At 40.8% G+C, this 15,320-nt stretch overlaps 1 protein-coding gene across 1 annotated transcript; it reads left to right on the top strand.

Annotated features, from left to right (window-relative positions):
* Positions 1-133: 133 nt before the first annotated feature.
* hacd1 (3-hydroxyacyl-CoA dehydratase 1) lies at positions 134-14,359 on the top strand. The gene is made up of 7 exons (XM_050057133.1): positions 134-308; positions 5,651-5,768; positions 5,903-5,921; positions 6,020-6,108; positions 7,555-7,676; positions 11,262-11,440; positions 13,648-14,359. The coding sequence occupies exons 1-7, from the start codon at positions 190-192 to the stop codon at positions 13,728-13,730; spliced, it is 729 nt and encodes a 242-aa protein (XP_049913090.1). The 5' UTR covers positions 134-189; the 3' UTR covers positions 13,731-14,359.
* Positions 14,360-15,320: the final 961 nt, after the last annotated feature.

The raw sequence follows: 15,320 nt of genomic DNA, 5'->3' as shown, positions 1-15,320 counted from the left end.
TTGTTGTTTATTTATTTTAGTAAGAACTACCCTATAATGAGAGTCCCTGGCCCACCGGCAGGCCACGCACTTGTTGCAGCACTAGTCCCGCGAGAGAGGGGCGCATGGATGGATGACCCTGCTGCTCCCCTCCCTCACAGCCCCAGCTGTCAGCTCCCTTCCTGACTTCCCCACCCTGCCCCCGGTACCATGGCGTCCAGCGAGGAGGACGGCACGGTTGAGGAGAAGGAAAACAACAACAAGAAGAGAACGAAAAGCGCCCTCGCTACCGCATGGCTCACCTTCTACAACATCGCCATGACCGCCGGGTACGTGCGTGATATTCCGCCCCCGCCGCCTATTAATAAGAAAAGCCTTTAAGTTAGCCGCTCCCTAAAAACTGGAAGCGTGTGTTGCTGTTTATAGGACTGTGTGTCTCTGTGGCGAGCCCAAAGTGCCTGTTCAGCGGGCTCAATTTAGCGGCGCACAGGAGCTGGGAACAACCTGAGTGAACTATTTGATATTTGAAATATACATGTAAACACAAGGGGTATTTGTGTGAGTGTTATGAAATGAATGAATGGCGTTTGGTGAAAGTGACAGTCTGGCGCTGCAGCCGTGTCCAAATAGGGCTGACTGCACGGTGTCAGCGTCAAGGCCCACAGCGCGTCCGACAGTTGCAGTGATAAGTATAGCCGGAGTGCGCTGACACTGGAGCTCAGGTCTGACTGGGACACTGAAATGCTCAATGGGCAGATTTTTTAATAACAACATAACATTTGTATTTTGTGTCGTGTTTATGTGATAAAGTGGCAGGACGCACAGGTGGGAGTCAATACTTGTCTGCTGATGTCACCTCAGCTGTGGATATAAAACAGAGCTGTCAGATCAGTGACACTCACCAGATCAATGCTGACTACACGTGCCTCCAGCGTCAAACAAGTACTTGACTTTAGTAAAATAGCAATACCACAGTGTAGGAATACTCTGGGTCAGTTTTAGTTCTATAAAAGTATGTATGATCAGAGAAATGTACCAGAAAAGTATAGTACAGTATTAAAAGTTTAAGGTCTCAGTGCAGAAAATTGTCCCATGTGACTGTTACACTATGGTATGTATTATATTAGGCTATTTAATTATTATTACTCATGCATTAATGTAAAAGCAGGACTGTCCTATTGTAGCTGGTTGTCATTTTTAACTATTTTGTAAAGAACTACCACTGATGATTGTTATGACTATCATTATAATAATAAGCTGTGCCTGAATAAACTGCTGGGTAGTTTAATGTATAACAGCACACCATGTTTTATTGGCTCTTTCTATGTTTGATGCGCAGAAAAATCTTGGTCCAATGTGAAGGCTTTAGGGCAGAAAAAGCTTGATTTCCATGGTATGAAATTACCCAGATCATCCACATTGTGGGGCCCAGAGACTACAGACTGAGCGGCTAACTTCTGGTTTAGCCCTCTGCTAACTTAACTGGATATAAAAATGATTTATTTGGTTTATTTATTGACTTTAACGTTTTCATTCAGTAGTCAGTGTGGCTAGTGGTTTTCCAGAGTTTCTGGCAGTACAGGAGGAGGTGCACATTAATAATCCTCCAGGACTGGAACATGCTCATGTTTAACCCAAACAATGTGTCATGTGACTGCAGTTGGTTCAGATTGAAGTTGGAACACGTTCTCACCACAAACAAATCACACCAGAGTTCGTTTGTAACTGGACCGAGACCACCTCTTCAAGAAGGTTCTGGTTATTTTGGTGCACACCTGAGTGTGATTGCTGTGTTCACATCTGCCCAAATGAACCGCACTTAGGGGGCAAACGAACCTGAGTTTGTTTGAACCGAACCAAATAGGACAGGTGTGAACGCACCCTTAATCAATGTAAATGACTGTCAACACTGAGGATGTCAGTTTCGGTGAACTGAGTTTTAAATAGCCTGACAACCATAAAAGACAAAAAAGCAAAATCAAATGAAATATAAGAGGCCTTTCCTTTTAGTTCAGTGAGCTTTAGCACCGCATTTCAAGATGCTATCTATTTAGAGGTGGTGACATATTAATCTTTAGTGATGTAAATGTCTCGGCTTTTATTTTATTTTCTCTTGGCTTTGCTGACAGACAGTCGGCTAGCTGTGTTAACACACGGAAACAGAGTGCCCACTGGCACTGGTTAGGTAGGGTTAGGGTTAGCTCTGCACTGCACACCACCCGGGTAAGGTGGGAGCTAGCTGGCGAAGCCATTCTTTCTACGAGTACCACTGGTAATGCTGTCCCAGTGGTGGAGCACACTGTTGTGTAAACATTGTGCCTGGTAGCCTCGAGTAAGCGACTTCATTTCTGGGTAGTAAAACCCATTTAGCATTGTTAGCTCCGTTAGCACTCCTAGCCGTACTGGCTCTGCTAGCTGTGCTAACAGAGCTAACAATGCTGAGGGCGGTTGCAGCTTAATATTGAGCCACTACACACTGTGTACACTACACTTTAGACCAACATGTGTAACTGGTCAGAAATATTCTCGATGGTTTACTGATGAAAAATGAGGACATTTTATAACACTTGTGTATTAAACTGTATGAACACTTAACAAAGATTTTTCCAAAAGCCAACAGGTCACAATAGGCTATGAAACTGAAAAGTATCTTTACGGATATGAAACTGAAATACCAAATATTAAACTAAATAATACAATACTAATAAAAAAAAAGGTTTATTAGGAAGAGTGTTACAATTAGTTCCACTTGGCTATATGTCAGTGTAAATGCCAAGTGCTTCAGTTTTTGTTTCATCCCATTCTCCTGTGTCTAGAAATAAGAAGTGAACGTTCAGCTCTGGTTGATGCCGTTTAATGTGTGTTAGCATGTTGGATGTGTTTCCATTTACATACCAAACAACTGCGGAGAAATGGCGACACACCGTCCCTGTTTTGGAAACTACTTTCTCCCTGTTGCTGTTGTAGCTGACCGGGAACCCGCAGGTGGGTCTTCCAGCTCCACCGTTTCATCTGCGCTCGCGAGGCCGGCTGACTCACACGCCCTATGCACATGCCTGTCAGCCGTTTGGCTTTGGCTAACCTTAGCTAACCTTAGCACCTGTTGCTAACGGCATCAGCTAAAAGTGTCCGGATGGAACTCGGGCTCGTGAACTTCGGTTCCGCATTAGGTGCACCTGTGTACATGCCACTGACAGTTCTACCTGCATGTGGTGGATGGGTGCCAGTATCAAGTCTCGGTCATCTTCCATGCTTAAACTAATAACATGATATAGAATACAATAATAGGCCTGCAGTATAATCGGACAACTTGTGTATCCTCAGACCAGCCAAAATTTACACTTTAACTATTTATCGATTTGTCACTGTTTAAAGCAAAAATGCCAAATTTTAGTTTCAGCTTCTTAAGTGTGAAAAATTTATGCTTTTCTTTTCTAGCCATATGGATGTTGACAATCTCTTGGTTTTGGACTATTGGTCTGGTTAAAAATGGAACTTAAAAATGTCACTCTAAGACAATATAATGGGTAGGCCTATTTACAAAAATACTGTTTTGTGATATATTTAAGTGAAATCATCAACATATTAATCAATGAGTTGCAGCCCCGTATCCAATCCAGCTGTAACCCTATTAGTTGTTAATGCTATTAAGGGACTGTTCTTTACATATCAGAGAAGGGAGGTGGCAATGTAATCTTGGCGTTGAAACAAGCCTTGGTTTTTCACTCTTGTCGTGCGCACTGGTTAAGGAGTGCAAAAGGTTTATTTTTGGCCAGATTTTAAATGAGGCGTAAAATAAAGTGACTTTGATGAAATATCACTATTTCAAAGCACAGATTTGGTTATGTTTTTTTTTTTTTTTTTTCTGAGGGAAGCATTCATTGTGCATGATGTGTCCAAGGACTGTCGGAAATTTGAAAATCAAATGCTAATTTCTGTTTTTAGAAATTCTGGTTATGATAAATAGTGTAATTTTGGCGGGTTTTTTTGGTTTTTTTTTGTTAAGAAAACACGCCTTCCAAAACAGGTTTGGAAGGCGTGTTTTCTTTTAAAATCTGTGGTCTTCCAAAACAGGTTTGGAAGGCGTGTTTTCTTTTAAAATCTGTGGTAAAATAAATACAAAATACAACCATTTCTGCACCCCCGCCTCCCCCCTCATAAATGACTAACAGTTCCTAACAGTTGTTTGACATAATCTTTGATGACTATAGTCTGTTATAAAGGAGTCTCCTCTTGCTCAGCCTCAGTTTGATTGTGTTTTGTGCATTTGCTGAGTCGAATTTAGATTTTTGAATGTTGTACCTTTGATTACAGTTTGGTAGTATTTTACTTTAGATATGTACTGTATGTTCACATGAGCTTAGGAGTAGTCCCAACAATTTAGCTGCGTTTACTCAAATTTACTAGAATTTTTCAAGTCTAAAGGAACATACTTCTCACACTGGCTTATATCAGGTATGTCCAGAGTCTGGCCTGAGGGCCAATTGTGGCTCACAGGCCGATTTTAAGGGGCCCATGGCTTGTCTTTCAAAATACACTATATGTGGCCCCCCCACACAGTATTTGTTAATCAAGCAAGACTGCTTAGCATTTTCTTCCATTCACCTCACAATGCAGGACTATCATACAGTTTATAGACATGAGCCAAATCAATCAATCAATCAATTTTATTTATAAAGCCCAATATCACAAATCACAATTTGCCTCACAGGGCTTTATAGCATACGACATCCCTCTGTCCTTATGACCCTCGCANAATAATATTATAGTTAATAAATAAATTATAAATAAATAGGAACTATGCAGGCAGAACTAATTTTATAAAGATGTTAAACAAGCAAATGAGCGGTTACCTGGCTTATACTATGGGCTGGCTACTGTTGTCACGTTTGTCATAAAGGAGAATTGTAGAGAAAGCAGAGATAATTTAAGAACAGTTTTTAAAGTGCAGAAATTGTGCAAAATGGATGCAAGTCGGTTTTGGAAAGGTTTTAATGTGCTAATATGTTTTACAAAAGCTACAAATGTTGTAAGAACTAATGGGGAGTCAGGTTAACTTTTGCTGTATAATACCGTGCTCTCTTCGTCATGCTCCTACTGTAGCTAGTAGATTCAAATTTTTTTGTGATGCCACCTTTTTTTAAATAAAGTACTAACATTAAAACATTCTGTCTGTGTCTCTTGTCGTTTCACACTTTACCTGTGATTTTGTCATATTTTATTAAGTCAGTCATCATCAGTCAAGATTTATTGTCACTGTAGGGCAAATTAAAGTTTGGTGCTCCTATAACTCAGCATAACATGCGCATTTTATCTCTTCTATGTTGATTTACACCACGAAGAAGTGCAGGCACAGCCAGATAAAAATGCACTCAACTTGAACTGAAGCAATAATATAGATATGTGTGGCAATCTGATTTTAGGCTATATACAGTAGAAAATGGAGAGAAAATGCATGTAACAGAGCTGTGAGAGGATGGAGTAGGTTTGGGGTTTGAGTTTCAAATAAACAAGTATTTACCATGTAAAAACATTGTGCACAAATGCATGCAGTCCAGAATAACCAATATTAGGTCTCTTGTATCAATACTGGGATGCAGGACAAACTCCCACACCATCCATCTCACATTAGGTGGTGCCATTGTGTAATGTTGACCGTTTGTTTCTGCAGGTGGCTGGTTTTGGCCATGGCAATGATTCGCTTCTACATCCAGAGAGGCACACACAAGGGTCTGTACAGGAGTATAGCAAGGACACTCAAGTTTTTCCAGACCTTTGCATTAGTTGAGGTAAGAATTTGACTTGAAAAGCTGCACAGTTGTTCTATGACCTGATGAAGTTCTGTCTTACAGTAAGACATGACAGTGATTTTAAACAGGCAGATGAGGGAAATTAACCTATGTGTATGTATCTTGTCTTACAGGTGGGACATTGTGCCATAGGTATGTGATGTTTTTTATTCATGGCTAATGATTTATCTTAAAACGTAACATTTTCTGCAGCTATAAACTCTTTTTTTCTGTCTCCTGCTCTGCTGCAGGGATTGTGAGGACTTCTGTGATTGTAACCGGGGTTCAAGTGTGTTCACGGATTTTCATGGTTTGGTTCATCACCAACAGCATCAGACAGGTGACTATCACGGCACAACACACACTCTACTGCTACTGTGGGTTTTTATTTAGTTGTACAAGCAAAGCAGAATAAAAAATAGCATAATTTTTACTGTTATTTTCTTGACTGTGTGAGAAAACAAGAATTATTTTTTCAATCACAAGTTTTACTTCAATATTATAACCTCCACAGATACAGTGTACACATCATGGGCAGATTATGAGACAATAGGCCCCTGGGTACAGATATACAAAAAGGCTGCACCACCTCTCCTACATAGGAGCAAGACATAAAAGCCCTTTTTACACAGAGATTGTGCTAAAGGGCCACCACAAAATCCCTTCTTCATGCCTGCTCTGCATTTTTGCACAGAACCAAACAACGGTGGCATCATTTCACTCCAGTGTGATTATACACAGCATCCTGTCATTGCAGATCAAAAGAGGCGTGACAGATGTGTCGTGTAACACAACAGTGTTGGCCTCTAGTGTGACATATGACATACACGTCTTTATAAACAATAACAATGGTATAACATAGTAATAGTAATAATTACTGTCCCTGTTACATGGCGGCTGATCTCGTCCACTGCTCGGAGGGTAAGGAGCTCCTGGACATCATTGTTTTCCAGATTTATGGACGTTATTGGCTGCTTTTCTTCTTCTTTGAGTTAGCACCTAACTGCTAACAGCTACCTTTTGAATCTCCTGCAGTGAGTCGTAGGCATAACATGTGTCAAAAGCCCATGATCCCGTCCTGCTGGCACCCTTGTTTATACAGATATTGTTTCAGTGTGGTTACTACCTCTGTTCCTGGTTCAGAAGCGAGACAACTCTGTCCCACTTTTTTGCGATTGTACCTTTTATACAGAACAGCGAGGTGGCATAATGGTGTCAAATTCCTGCCTTGAACACTCAGTGTAAAAAGGGCCCCAGAATTTTTAGTTGTTTCACGTACCTTCATGGTCATGTCGTGTCTCTGTAGGGTCATTATGTGTCTTTTTTGATTGTTTTGTGTCTTTGTCCAGTTCCTTTGCATCTCATTTTTTTTTTTTTTTTTTTGTCTCTGTGTCACCATTTTGAGTCTGGTCCTGGTTGGTACGTGTTGATTTAAGTGACATTTTGCAGATGAAGGCCAGGGGGGGCCCTGACACTTTGGTTTCCCTGGGCCTGTGCCTGGTAGGCCTGTTCAGTAATCCATTCATAGCACACATTAATAACAGTCTATAATCAAAGATAGAGTCTCAAATCTTTTTTGTGTCTATTTTAAGTATCTGTTGCATGAAAACTGCAAGAACTCAGGCGCATTATTGTAGTTTTGTTAATTCTGTATTTCACATCCCACACATTTGCACACACCTGTTGCCTGTAAGAGCAGCACTTGCCAGGTTTGACTTATGTAAACATGTTACTTTTTCCTTCCTCTGTGTATTTTCCTGTATTTTTTCCCCTGACTCAAACAAAGGTCCAGAATGAAGAAAGCGTAATCCTATTCCTGGTCGCGTGGACACTGACAGAGATTACCAGATATTCCTACTACACATTCAACCTGCTCCACCACCTGCCGTACTTCATCAAATGGGCCAGGTGGAGATGCCGTCACCCTGCGGCCGGGATGAGTTTAAATTGTCATTACTGTGGCGGACATTGTTGTCTGAGCATGGCGGCACTGATCTGACGATTTCACCTCTGGCATGCTTCCCTTCCCGGGCCTAGACTGGCTTTACATCAGGAAGTAGTGCAGCCGTGTTTGTGTATTAAGTATCGCCTGTCTCACACAGAGGAGAAGCATGTGTGTGTGTTTATTGATTAGCACCTCATTAGCCATTCTCTTGTCAGTGGTGGGTGAACTAACAATACTGGTGATGCAGAGCAGAAGTTACAGAAGACAGGCTGACATTTAGGGCTAATTCAGATGCTTTGTCAGCTATTAAATATGTAGGTGTACATTTTTTCTGTCACTTCCTTCCACAAACTGTAAAAAAAAACATAATTTCTGACAATGACAGCAATAGAAAAAGAGTTGTTATAAATCCAAAGCTTTAATTATCAGCACAGAGAGCAAAAAACTGAAACAACTGTCGTGATTTTAGGTGAAATGTGATATCGATCAACGTATTTATCATCTCTAGAGTGACATAATGCCTCCCTACTACTGTATAAAGAGCACTTGTGACGTGGCAGCCTCTCTGCTACAGTAGCTCAGCTGAAATTAGAGCTGTTGAGAGGAACGTCGGCTGTACACATTGATAGCTGTCCAACACACAGGCTTGGCAGCTTACAGCCAAGAGAGGGGTTATCTCGCTTTAGAATAGTGACGTTTACATATCACATTAACTCAGTTACTTGGTAAATGTAGTTGCTCCGTCTCTGCAGACAGAGGTTCTCCAATAACACGGTTCCCACGCCTTGTGGAAAAGTATAGAATTTGATATGAATAAATTCCAGATCTGGATAGGTATGGAAAAAAGAAAAGAGAATATTGAAAAAGATTTACATTTCCAGACTACTGACCCTACTCTGTTTTCTAAAATATAACATGAAGAATTTCAAAACTTAAATTGATCTTACGAGCATTTCTTTTCATGGCGTTTGGAGCAGTCAGTCATAACTGTGAACACGTGAAAACAACTACAGATGATGTATTAAATGACAGTTTTTAAAGACAATTACATAAACATTGAGCAGACAAACAAATAAACAGGAATACATACATACAGAGAAAAAAAGTATGTTGAATTAGAGGGGGGGGGGGGGGGGGGGGGCTAGAGAATTGTGAATAAAACATTACCATTTAAGTAACAAAATTAATTAGATATCAAAGAGCGCTATTATCTGGATTATCATAATAACAAATAATATCCCTAAGGTTAAAGAAGTAAACAGAATTAGAGGTTTTAAGGAAGTGACCAACGCAGTCTCACTCTAAAGTCATTGGAAATTTGGTGCTTGGGCAATGACTTGACAAAAAAAGCCGTCCTTTAATGTCGGCATAATGGAGCTCAGCAGCATCAGGGGGAAACGCGGCAGGACATGAATGAAAGTAAAGTGACAAAAGTCCAAATAGGGTGGGTGGGAGGTGTGGCAGATGGATCCAACAACCACCAACTTTGCCCTGGGAGAGCGGTGTTTGTGTGCCATAAGATTTTCTTCTTCTTTTTCCGAAACCTAACCACATGCATTTGTTGTTGAAAGCAAAAAAACAACAACATCAATTCGTAGTATTTTACCGATGTAGTGCGCTTACTTTGAAAGAGACTGTATGTAAAAACGTTAAATTCCTGTGAAAACGGAGGTGTATTTTGAAAGAAGACAATGCATTTCCCAGAGCATCAAAAACCAACGCACCCAGGGTATCTTTATTGTCGTATCTGGACCTTTAATGTTGTATCTGGATATTACGTATCAACCAAACGTTGACATGTAACGAGGTCAGAGTGAGACTGTTTTGAAGTTACAGCCAGCTCTCACTCCAAAGTCTTTGTTGGGGATTTCAGCATCAGAGACCGATGTCAGTTTTGAAGATAGTGGGTATCAGCCCAAGTCATCAAATACCACCACTTTGTCAGTGGACATTGGCGTCACTCACGGACGCAGAGAGATACCCTTTGCGGCGGTTGGTGACACTTTCTTCAGGCTGTTAACCTGGGAGCCCACTCTTTGGTTCCTATGTGGATTTTAAGACACAAGGCATGTAACGACATGCTGTCTGTGAACGTCCAAAACTGACGCAGAAGGGTACCTAATTCATCATATTTTGACCTGTATGTCCTCTGACAAAGCAGTAGTATTTGACGAGTTGGGATGAGAACATACATCTGTCCAAAACATTTCACGATAAAAAAAAAAAGAAGATGAGAAATAGTTTTGATAAGGAGTAGGACGTATTAATGTTTGTAAACCAAGCAAAAAGACAATTAGCAGTATATATGTTATGTAAAATTTTGAGATGTACTTATTTAGCCAAAAAGCAATGCGAGAAGTATGACCGCTACTGAACATACACTCCTGCACAGAGCTGCCTCTACACTTGTACATCACAGCCTTTACAACAGCTCTGCCCCAAGTGCCTAGTCTGATTTTAAAAACATTTATTTACATAATAAACATCTAGCTATTTGCAGTCAGATGTCAAATATGTTTAAAAAATCTACTGAGATGTTAGAGTCCAGAAAAGTATGTTATTTTGAAATGGAAAATGTGTAGGAACCCTGCAGCATAATGTAGAGTTTGCTGCAACTACAGGGTTTCATGTGAACGTCAGCTTTGTGGCAGTTACTCTTTTGTTTTGGGTCTTGATTATCGTGCATTGAATGCCACTCTCCTCCCTGCCCCCCACCCCTCACGGCTTTCTTTAAGCACGGAGGAGACGCCAGGCCTCAGGAGAGGGTCTCATGTTCAGCTGCTCATGTTTTTAAGACCATCTGTTTTGGTCATGGAATGTTCGCCCAACATTTCTCTCACATCCGCCGAGACGTTCCCCCGAGCCTTTGCTGTGGTCTCTGAACTAAATACAGGATCTCTATAGCCCTGAGTCATGGTATAGATGGAACCGCACAGACATACAGGGAGCCAGGATATGTCACATTTATGTGAGGTGGCAGAGAACAAAAAAAGATTACAGACTTCAGATGATTTTCAGACAAATCTCAGACCATATGTACCCAAGTTATAAAGTAAAGCTTCCTCCAGCTGTCGGTGTAGACATTAAAGTGTCAGCATGCCAAGCACTGGAACATGTATCCATTATCACTGTAGTAATCAACCATTTAATGCACTGACACTTATCAGAGGCCCAAACTGCCCCCACAACCTGATCCTGCAGCTTTACCCACTACAACTGCCAAATCACATCCTTTCTCACAGGGGATATCCAGCTCCCTCTCCAAGTGTTAGTCACCACCCATCCTCAGTAATAGAGAGCCTTTTCTAAGTGGTATTATTGTTGGTCTAGTGTGTAGGATTTAGGTTGTTTATGCTCATTGTGTGTTAGTGACCTATACATTTACCCTAATCATAAAAAGGGAGCATATGTTGATTGTTAAACTCACAGTTTGAGTGTAGAGTGTGTGTGAAGTCATTAAAGCATGTGAGTGTTTTCACATCCCTAACTTTACCTGCTGGAGTGTTTTTGTTGCAGGTGTGTGACCGTGTTCGTCTTTCCCTTCCCAGATACAATCTCTTCATCGTCTTGTACCCTCTGGGAGTCGTCGGGGAACTGCTGACCATTTATGCTGCTCTGCCGTTCGTACGCAGATCTGGAATGTACTCCATGAGGCTCCCTAACAAGTATAACGTGTCCTTCGACTACTACTACTGCCTCATCATCGTCATGTTGTCCTACATCCCACGTAAGGAGCGTTTTTACTCCCAAACTGCACATTATGATAAAACATGTAGAGGAGGATGACTCCAGGTAGATGACCCCTCTGGTGAGCATCTTCCACTACATGAGACATGAGAGACAGCTTCTCATATCTCTTGTAGTATTGTGACAGAGCTAAGGGTGTAGTATTGCACGTCTAGATGTCTAAACCCCAATTTTGTTTTGTTGCAGTGAAAGACTTTGTGATCTGTGTTGTTTTTCTTGCTGAGAAATATGAAGCTGGAGCCAAGAGATGGTTTGTTTAGTTCAGCATAAAGACAGGGAACAGAAAAACAGCTAGCCTGGTTCTGGCAAAAGGAACAAAATCCACCTACTAGCACCTCTACGGGGCTGTCCACACCAAGAATAACCATAATGATGTGAGTATCTATACCGATGAGCATTAACATTCCGTAAACAGCGGCGACAAGCTCATGCTGCACAGTCCGGCTGTGTGGGTCTGTAAATTTGGACTGATAATAACTTAACTTTAAAACAATATACTGTATTTATAGTCATTGTTAAAGTTAGTGTATCATTCTTGGTGTGGACGGCTCTTAAACTTACTAATTAACATGTTAAATCTTGTTTCTTTGATCTGAACAAAACTAAAGTGCAAAAACAAGAAGTTGTTTTACTGGAAGTTATAGGCTGAATTTTTTTTAAGGCAGCAGCTTTGACTCTCTGGAGTCTCAGTTGGTTGCTTTTTAACCTAACCCCCTAATCGGTTGGTTTGGTTAGGTAAAGATAAGAGGAGCAGGATTGTTTAAGGATAGGGTAAGAATGTCAGGCTAAGCCAGTCAGACGCAGAGTGTAACAGGCTATTCCTTCACCATCCTAGGATTCAGAATGCACATCTCCACGAATGCAGACTGTGGCTATAAGGCTGCCATTGGGCCACTGATTTTCAGTCTCCCTTACTTCCATTATCCGTGTGTTAGTGTTTTAAAACTCCCCTTCACTACAGAAACAACATCCTTAACCTCCGAGCTAACAACCTGAAAATGTCAAGTTTTGACGAAGATTTGGATCATGCAATACGGCATGCCTGCTTTCTTCTTTTGGTGAATTGTTGTAAAAATCTGCAACGAATAAAACAGCTTGTGAATGCGCCTTGGAAAAGCCCAGACTCCATCTCGCAGGCCTCTCATGCTCCCAATTTTGATCCGTTTTGTGACATGGCCAGTCAGATTTGATTTGCCACATCTTTTAACTCTGGCAGCTGCATGTGCCAGTAACAGTGACTTCACAAATGTACGGATTCATTCCACTTTACACCGGCTTCTGTGGTATTGTCGTAATACGAGCCACATACAGCCAGCGAATTGTTTGTGGATTTAATGGGTCCAGTGAGCTGCTCCAGAGCATATAGTCAGACTTCACTTACCTATCACATTATGTTTGTCTTTTTTATTAGTAAAAACTGAATCGCACAGTGACATAGTGAACTCATGAATGTTTTTGTGGCATTTTCTTCTGTGGGGCCATTTTAATGACAGTGCTCCCCTCGCCACGTGCAAAAGTTCCAACAAAACAGAAAGATAACTGGTGTTTCCAGACCTTTCTCTAGTGCTGACAGAGCACTGTGGAGATAGGTGTGGGTACTGCTAGGCTAACCATCTTCTGGCTCTAGCTTTACATTCAGTCTGCAGACATGAGAGTGGTACTGTTTGTCTTATTCAACTCTTGGCAAGAAAACAAATGAGCATACTTCCCCAGACCTTAAAGTATTCCTTAAAATGTTGGAGCCCTGCTGCGGCCATCTTTGCTTTTCATGCTACAACCCAGTGGAAACAATTCCAGATCTGAGAATGTATTCGGAAATAATTAACTGATGATAAGATGCTACATATGGCATCTTTGCACCAGGTGAAACACATCAGTGAAGTTAATGTTACTTTAAAGAAGAACATATGAGCTAATGTTGTTGAGAAAGCTGCTGTAGTGTGAGATGTACTGAATTGCAAACATATTCATGCATCACATACATATTAGTTGATTATTTTCAGTTTCTTTTTTTGTTTTGTTTCTATTTATTTGGCATTTTGCCCTTATCTTACTATTTCAACTTCAAAATATGAAGTCAATCATTGATTCTAATGGAGTCGTGACTTTTCTTGCTTGTAACATACAGAACGGTGATAAAAATAATAGATTCAGTTATCTACCCTGCCTCTTTTTATTTCCCCCCAGTGTTTCCTCAGCTCTACTTCCATATGCTGCGGCAGAGGAGGAGGGTGCTTCTCGGGGAGGTCATAGTAGAGAAGGACGACTAGACAAGCCACCACCTCATGCCTTCGTTTGAGCCAGCCCGCCTCTACCATCACCATCACCATCACTTCCCCCTACTCCATCTCCACCTCCATCTTTAGCACCAATCGGCCGTTACATTCTTCATAGCACGGGACCGGAAGAGCCACACAGATGACGACCCGTCTGACGAGAGCGATCATCAGGAAGAAAGGAGTTCATCAGCACTGAGCAATAATAACTGATCCTACGTCTTTATAGGATTGATTCCTATCTGAATGGTAATATTGGAAACATGTTTACAGTCCCAGTGTTGCTGGAGCTTGAGACAGAAGCCTCGATGTTGTGTCTCAGCACAGAGTCCTTTATTCGCCCACCAGCCTTACTGCGCCTTGTTGCACTGACAAACATGAGCCACAACACCTGTGTGAAGGAGAGAAAGGTTCCAGGGAAATGTGAAATGAAACATGAGTGGAAGATTGTAAGTTGTGTCTCCTGAAGTGTCCCCACAACCATCCCAATTGGCAGTTTGATTATCTTCTAAGTGTATTCCACCGCGGTGATTTTATAGAGTGGTTGTACAAAACAAGGCTTTAAAAAAGAGAAAATATTTATAGTTTTATCATACCTCAACAATAAATCCACATTTAGACAATATGCTGCTTCATTTGTGTATGTTTGTAAATGATGCAATGTGAAACGAGCAGTTGATAGTATTTCTTAAAGATAATTTATTCACATACTGTATCACTTAGAGCAAGCACAGCTCAAACTTAACCTTGTGTCTGCTTGGCTCCTGCATTCTTCTATGTTGCTTTGATGTTTACTATGTCAAATTAATTTACAAGAGTGCATCTTAAACTAATTTGAGTCTTCAAAAGAGTAGCAGCTTTTTCTATAGGCCGCTGTAGGTGAGACTACAATTCAGATTTTTGTGAGCACTCGCAGTCTTCAGTCGCTGTTGTGTTTGTTTTTTAACATAAAGAGTCTCATGTCCGTGTTGATACACAGGTAGTTAGATTCCCTCCTACTAAAGGTGCTATTGTAAGATCATTTCAATCTTCTGTGCAGCTGAAGGAGTGACTGTGATTGACCTACAGTAGGAAAACAGGATGTGAAATGATTGAGAGGAAATGTTGCATAGCCCATGGTTATCTAAGAAAATTAAGATTTTTGCTTATAATCTGGGTCAGAGAGGAGAGAGACTATAAAAGTCAATGTCACAAAAATCACTGGACAAAGTTATTTGTCAAGAACAAAACAATAGAAATGTGAAAATACCTTTTTTGTGCAAAATCAATAAACTAAATTCTACAATGCTGTGGAGAGTTTTGTGATGACCTTCACACTTATGTTGACAGATAAGCAGCGGTGGGACCAGGTCATTGTTTCGTAAGTCACAAATAAGTCTCAAGTCTCTGTACTCAAGTCCTGAATCAAGACAAGCAAGTTCCAACTCAAGTCTCAAGTCGTACAGTGTGAGTTTCAAGTCCTAAACAAGTCATAATTTGCTCTTAAATAATGTGATGCCAGTTCAATCATTAATGCTTTTTGAAAACAAGTTTGTTATAAAGTTACTTAGCTGTTAATCTAATGTTAGCTCCTTAACTATGGTA

This window comes from Epinephelus moara, chromosome 11 (assembly GCF_006386435.1).
Source record: "Epinephelus moara isolate mb chromosome 11, YSFRI_EMoa_1.0, whole genome shotgun sequence".
Classification (NCBI taxonomy): domain Eukaryota; kingdom Metazoa; phylum Chordata; class Actinopteri; order Perciformes; family Serranidae; genus Epinephelus; species Epinephelus moara.
The sequence above is the reverse complement of the archived record's forward strand: the minus strand, read 5'-3'. Positions and strand labels throughout refer to the sequence as shown.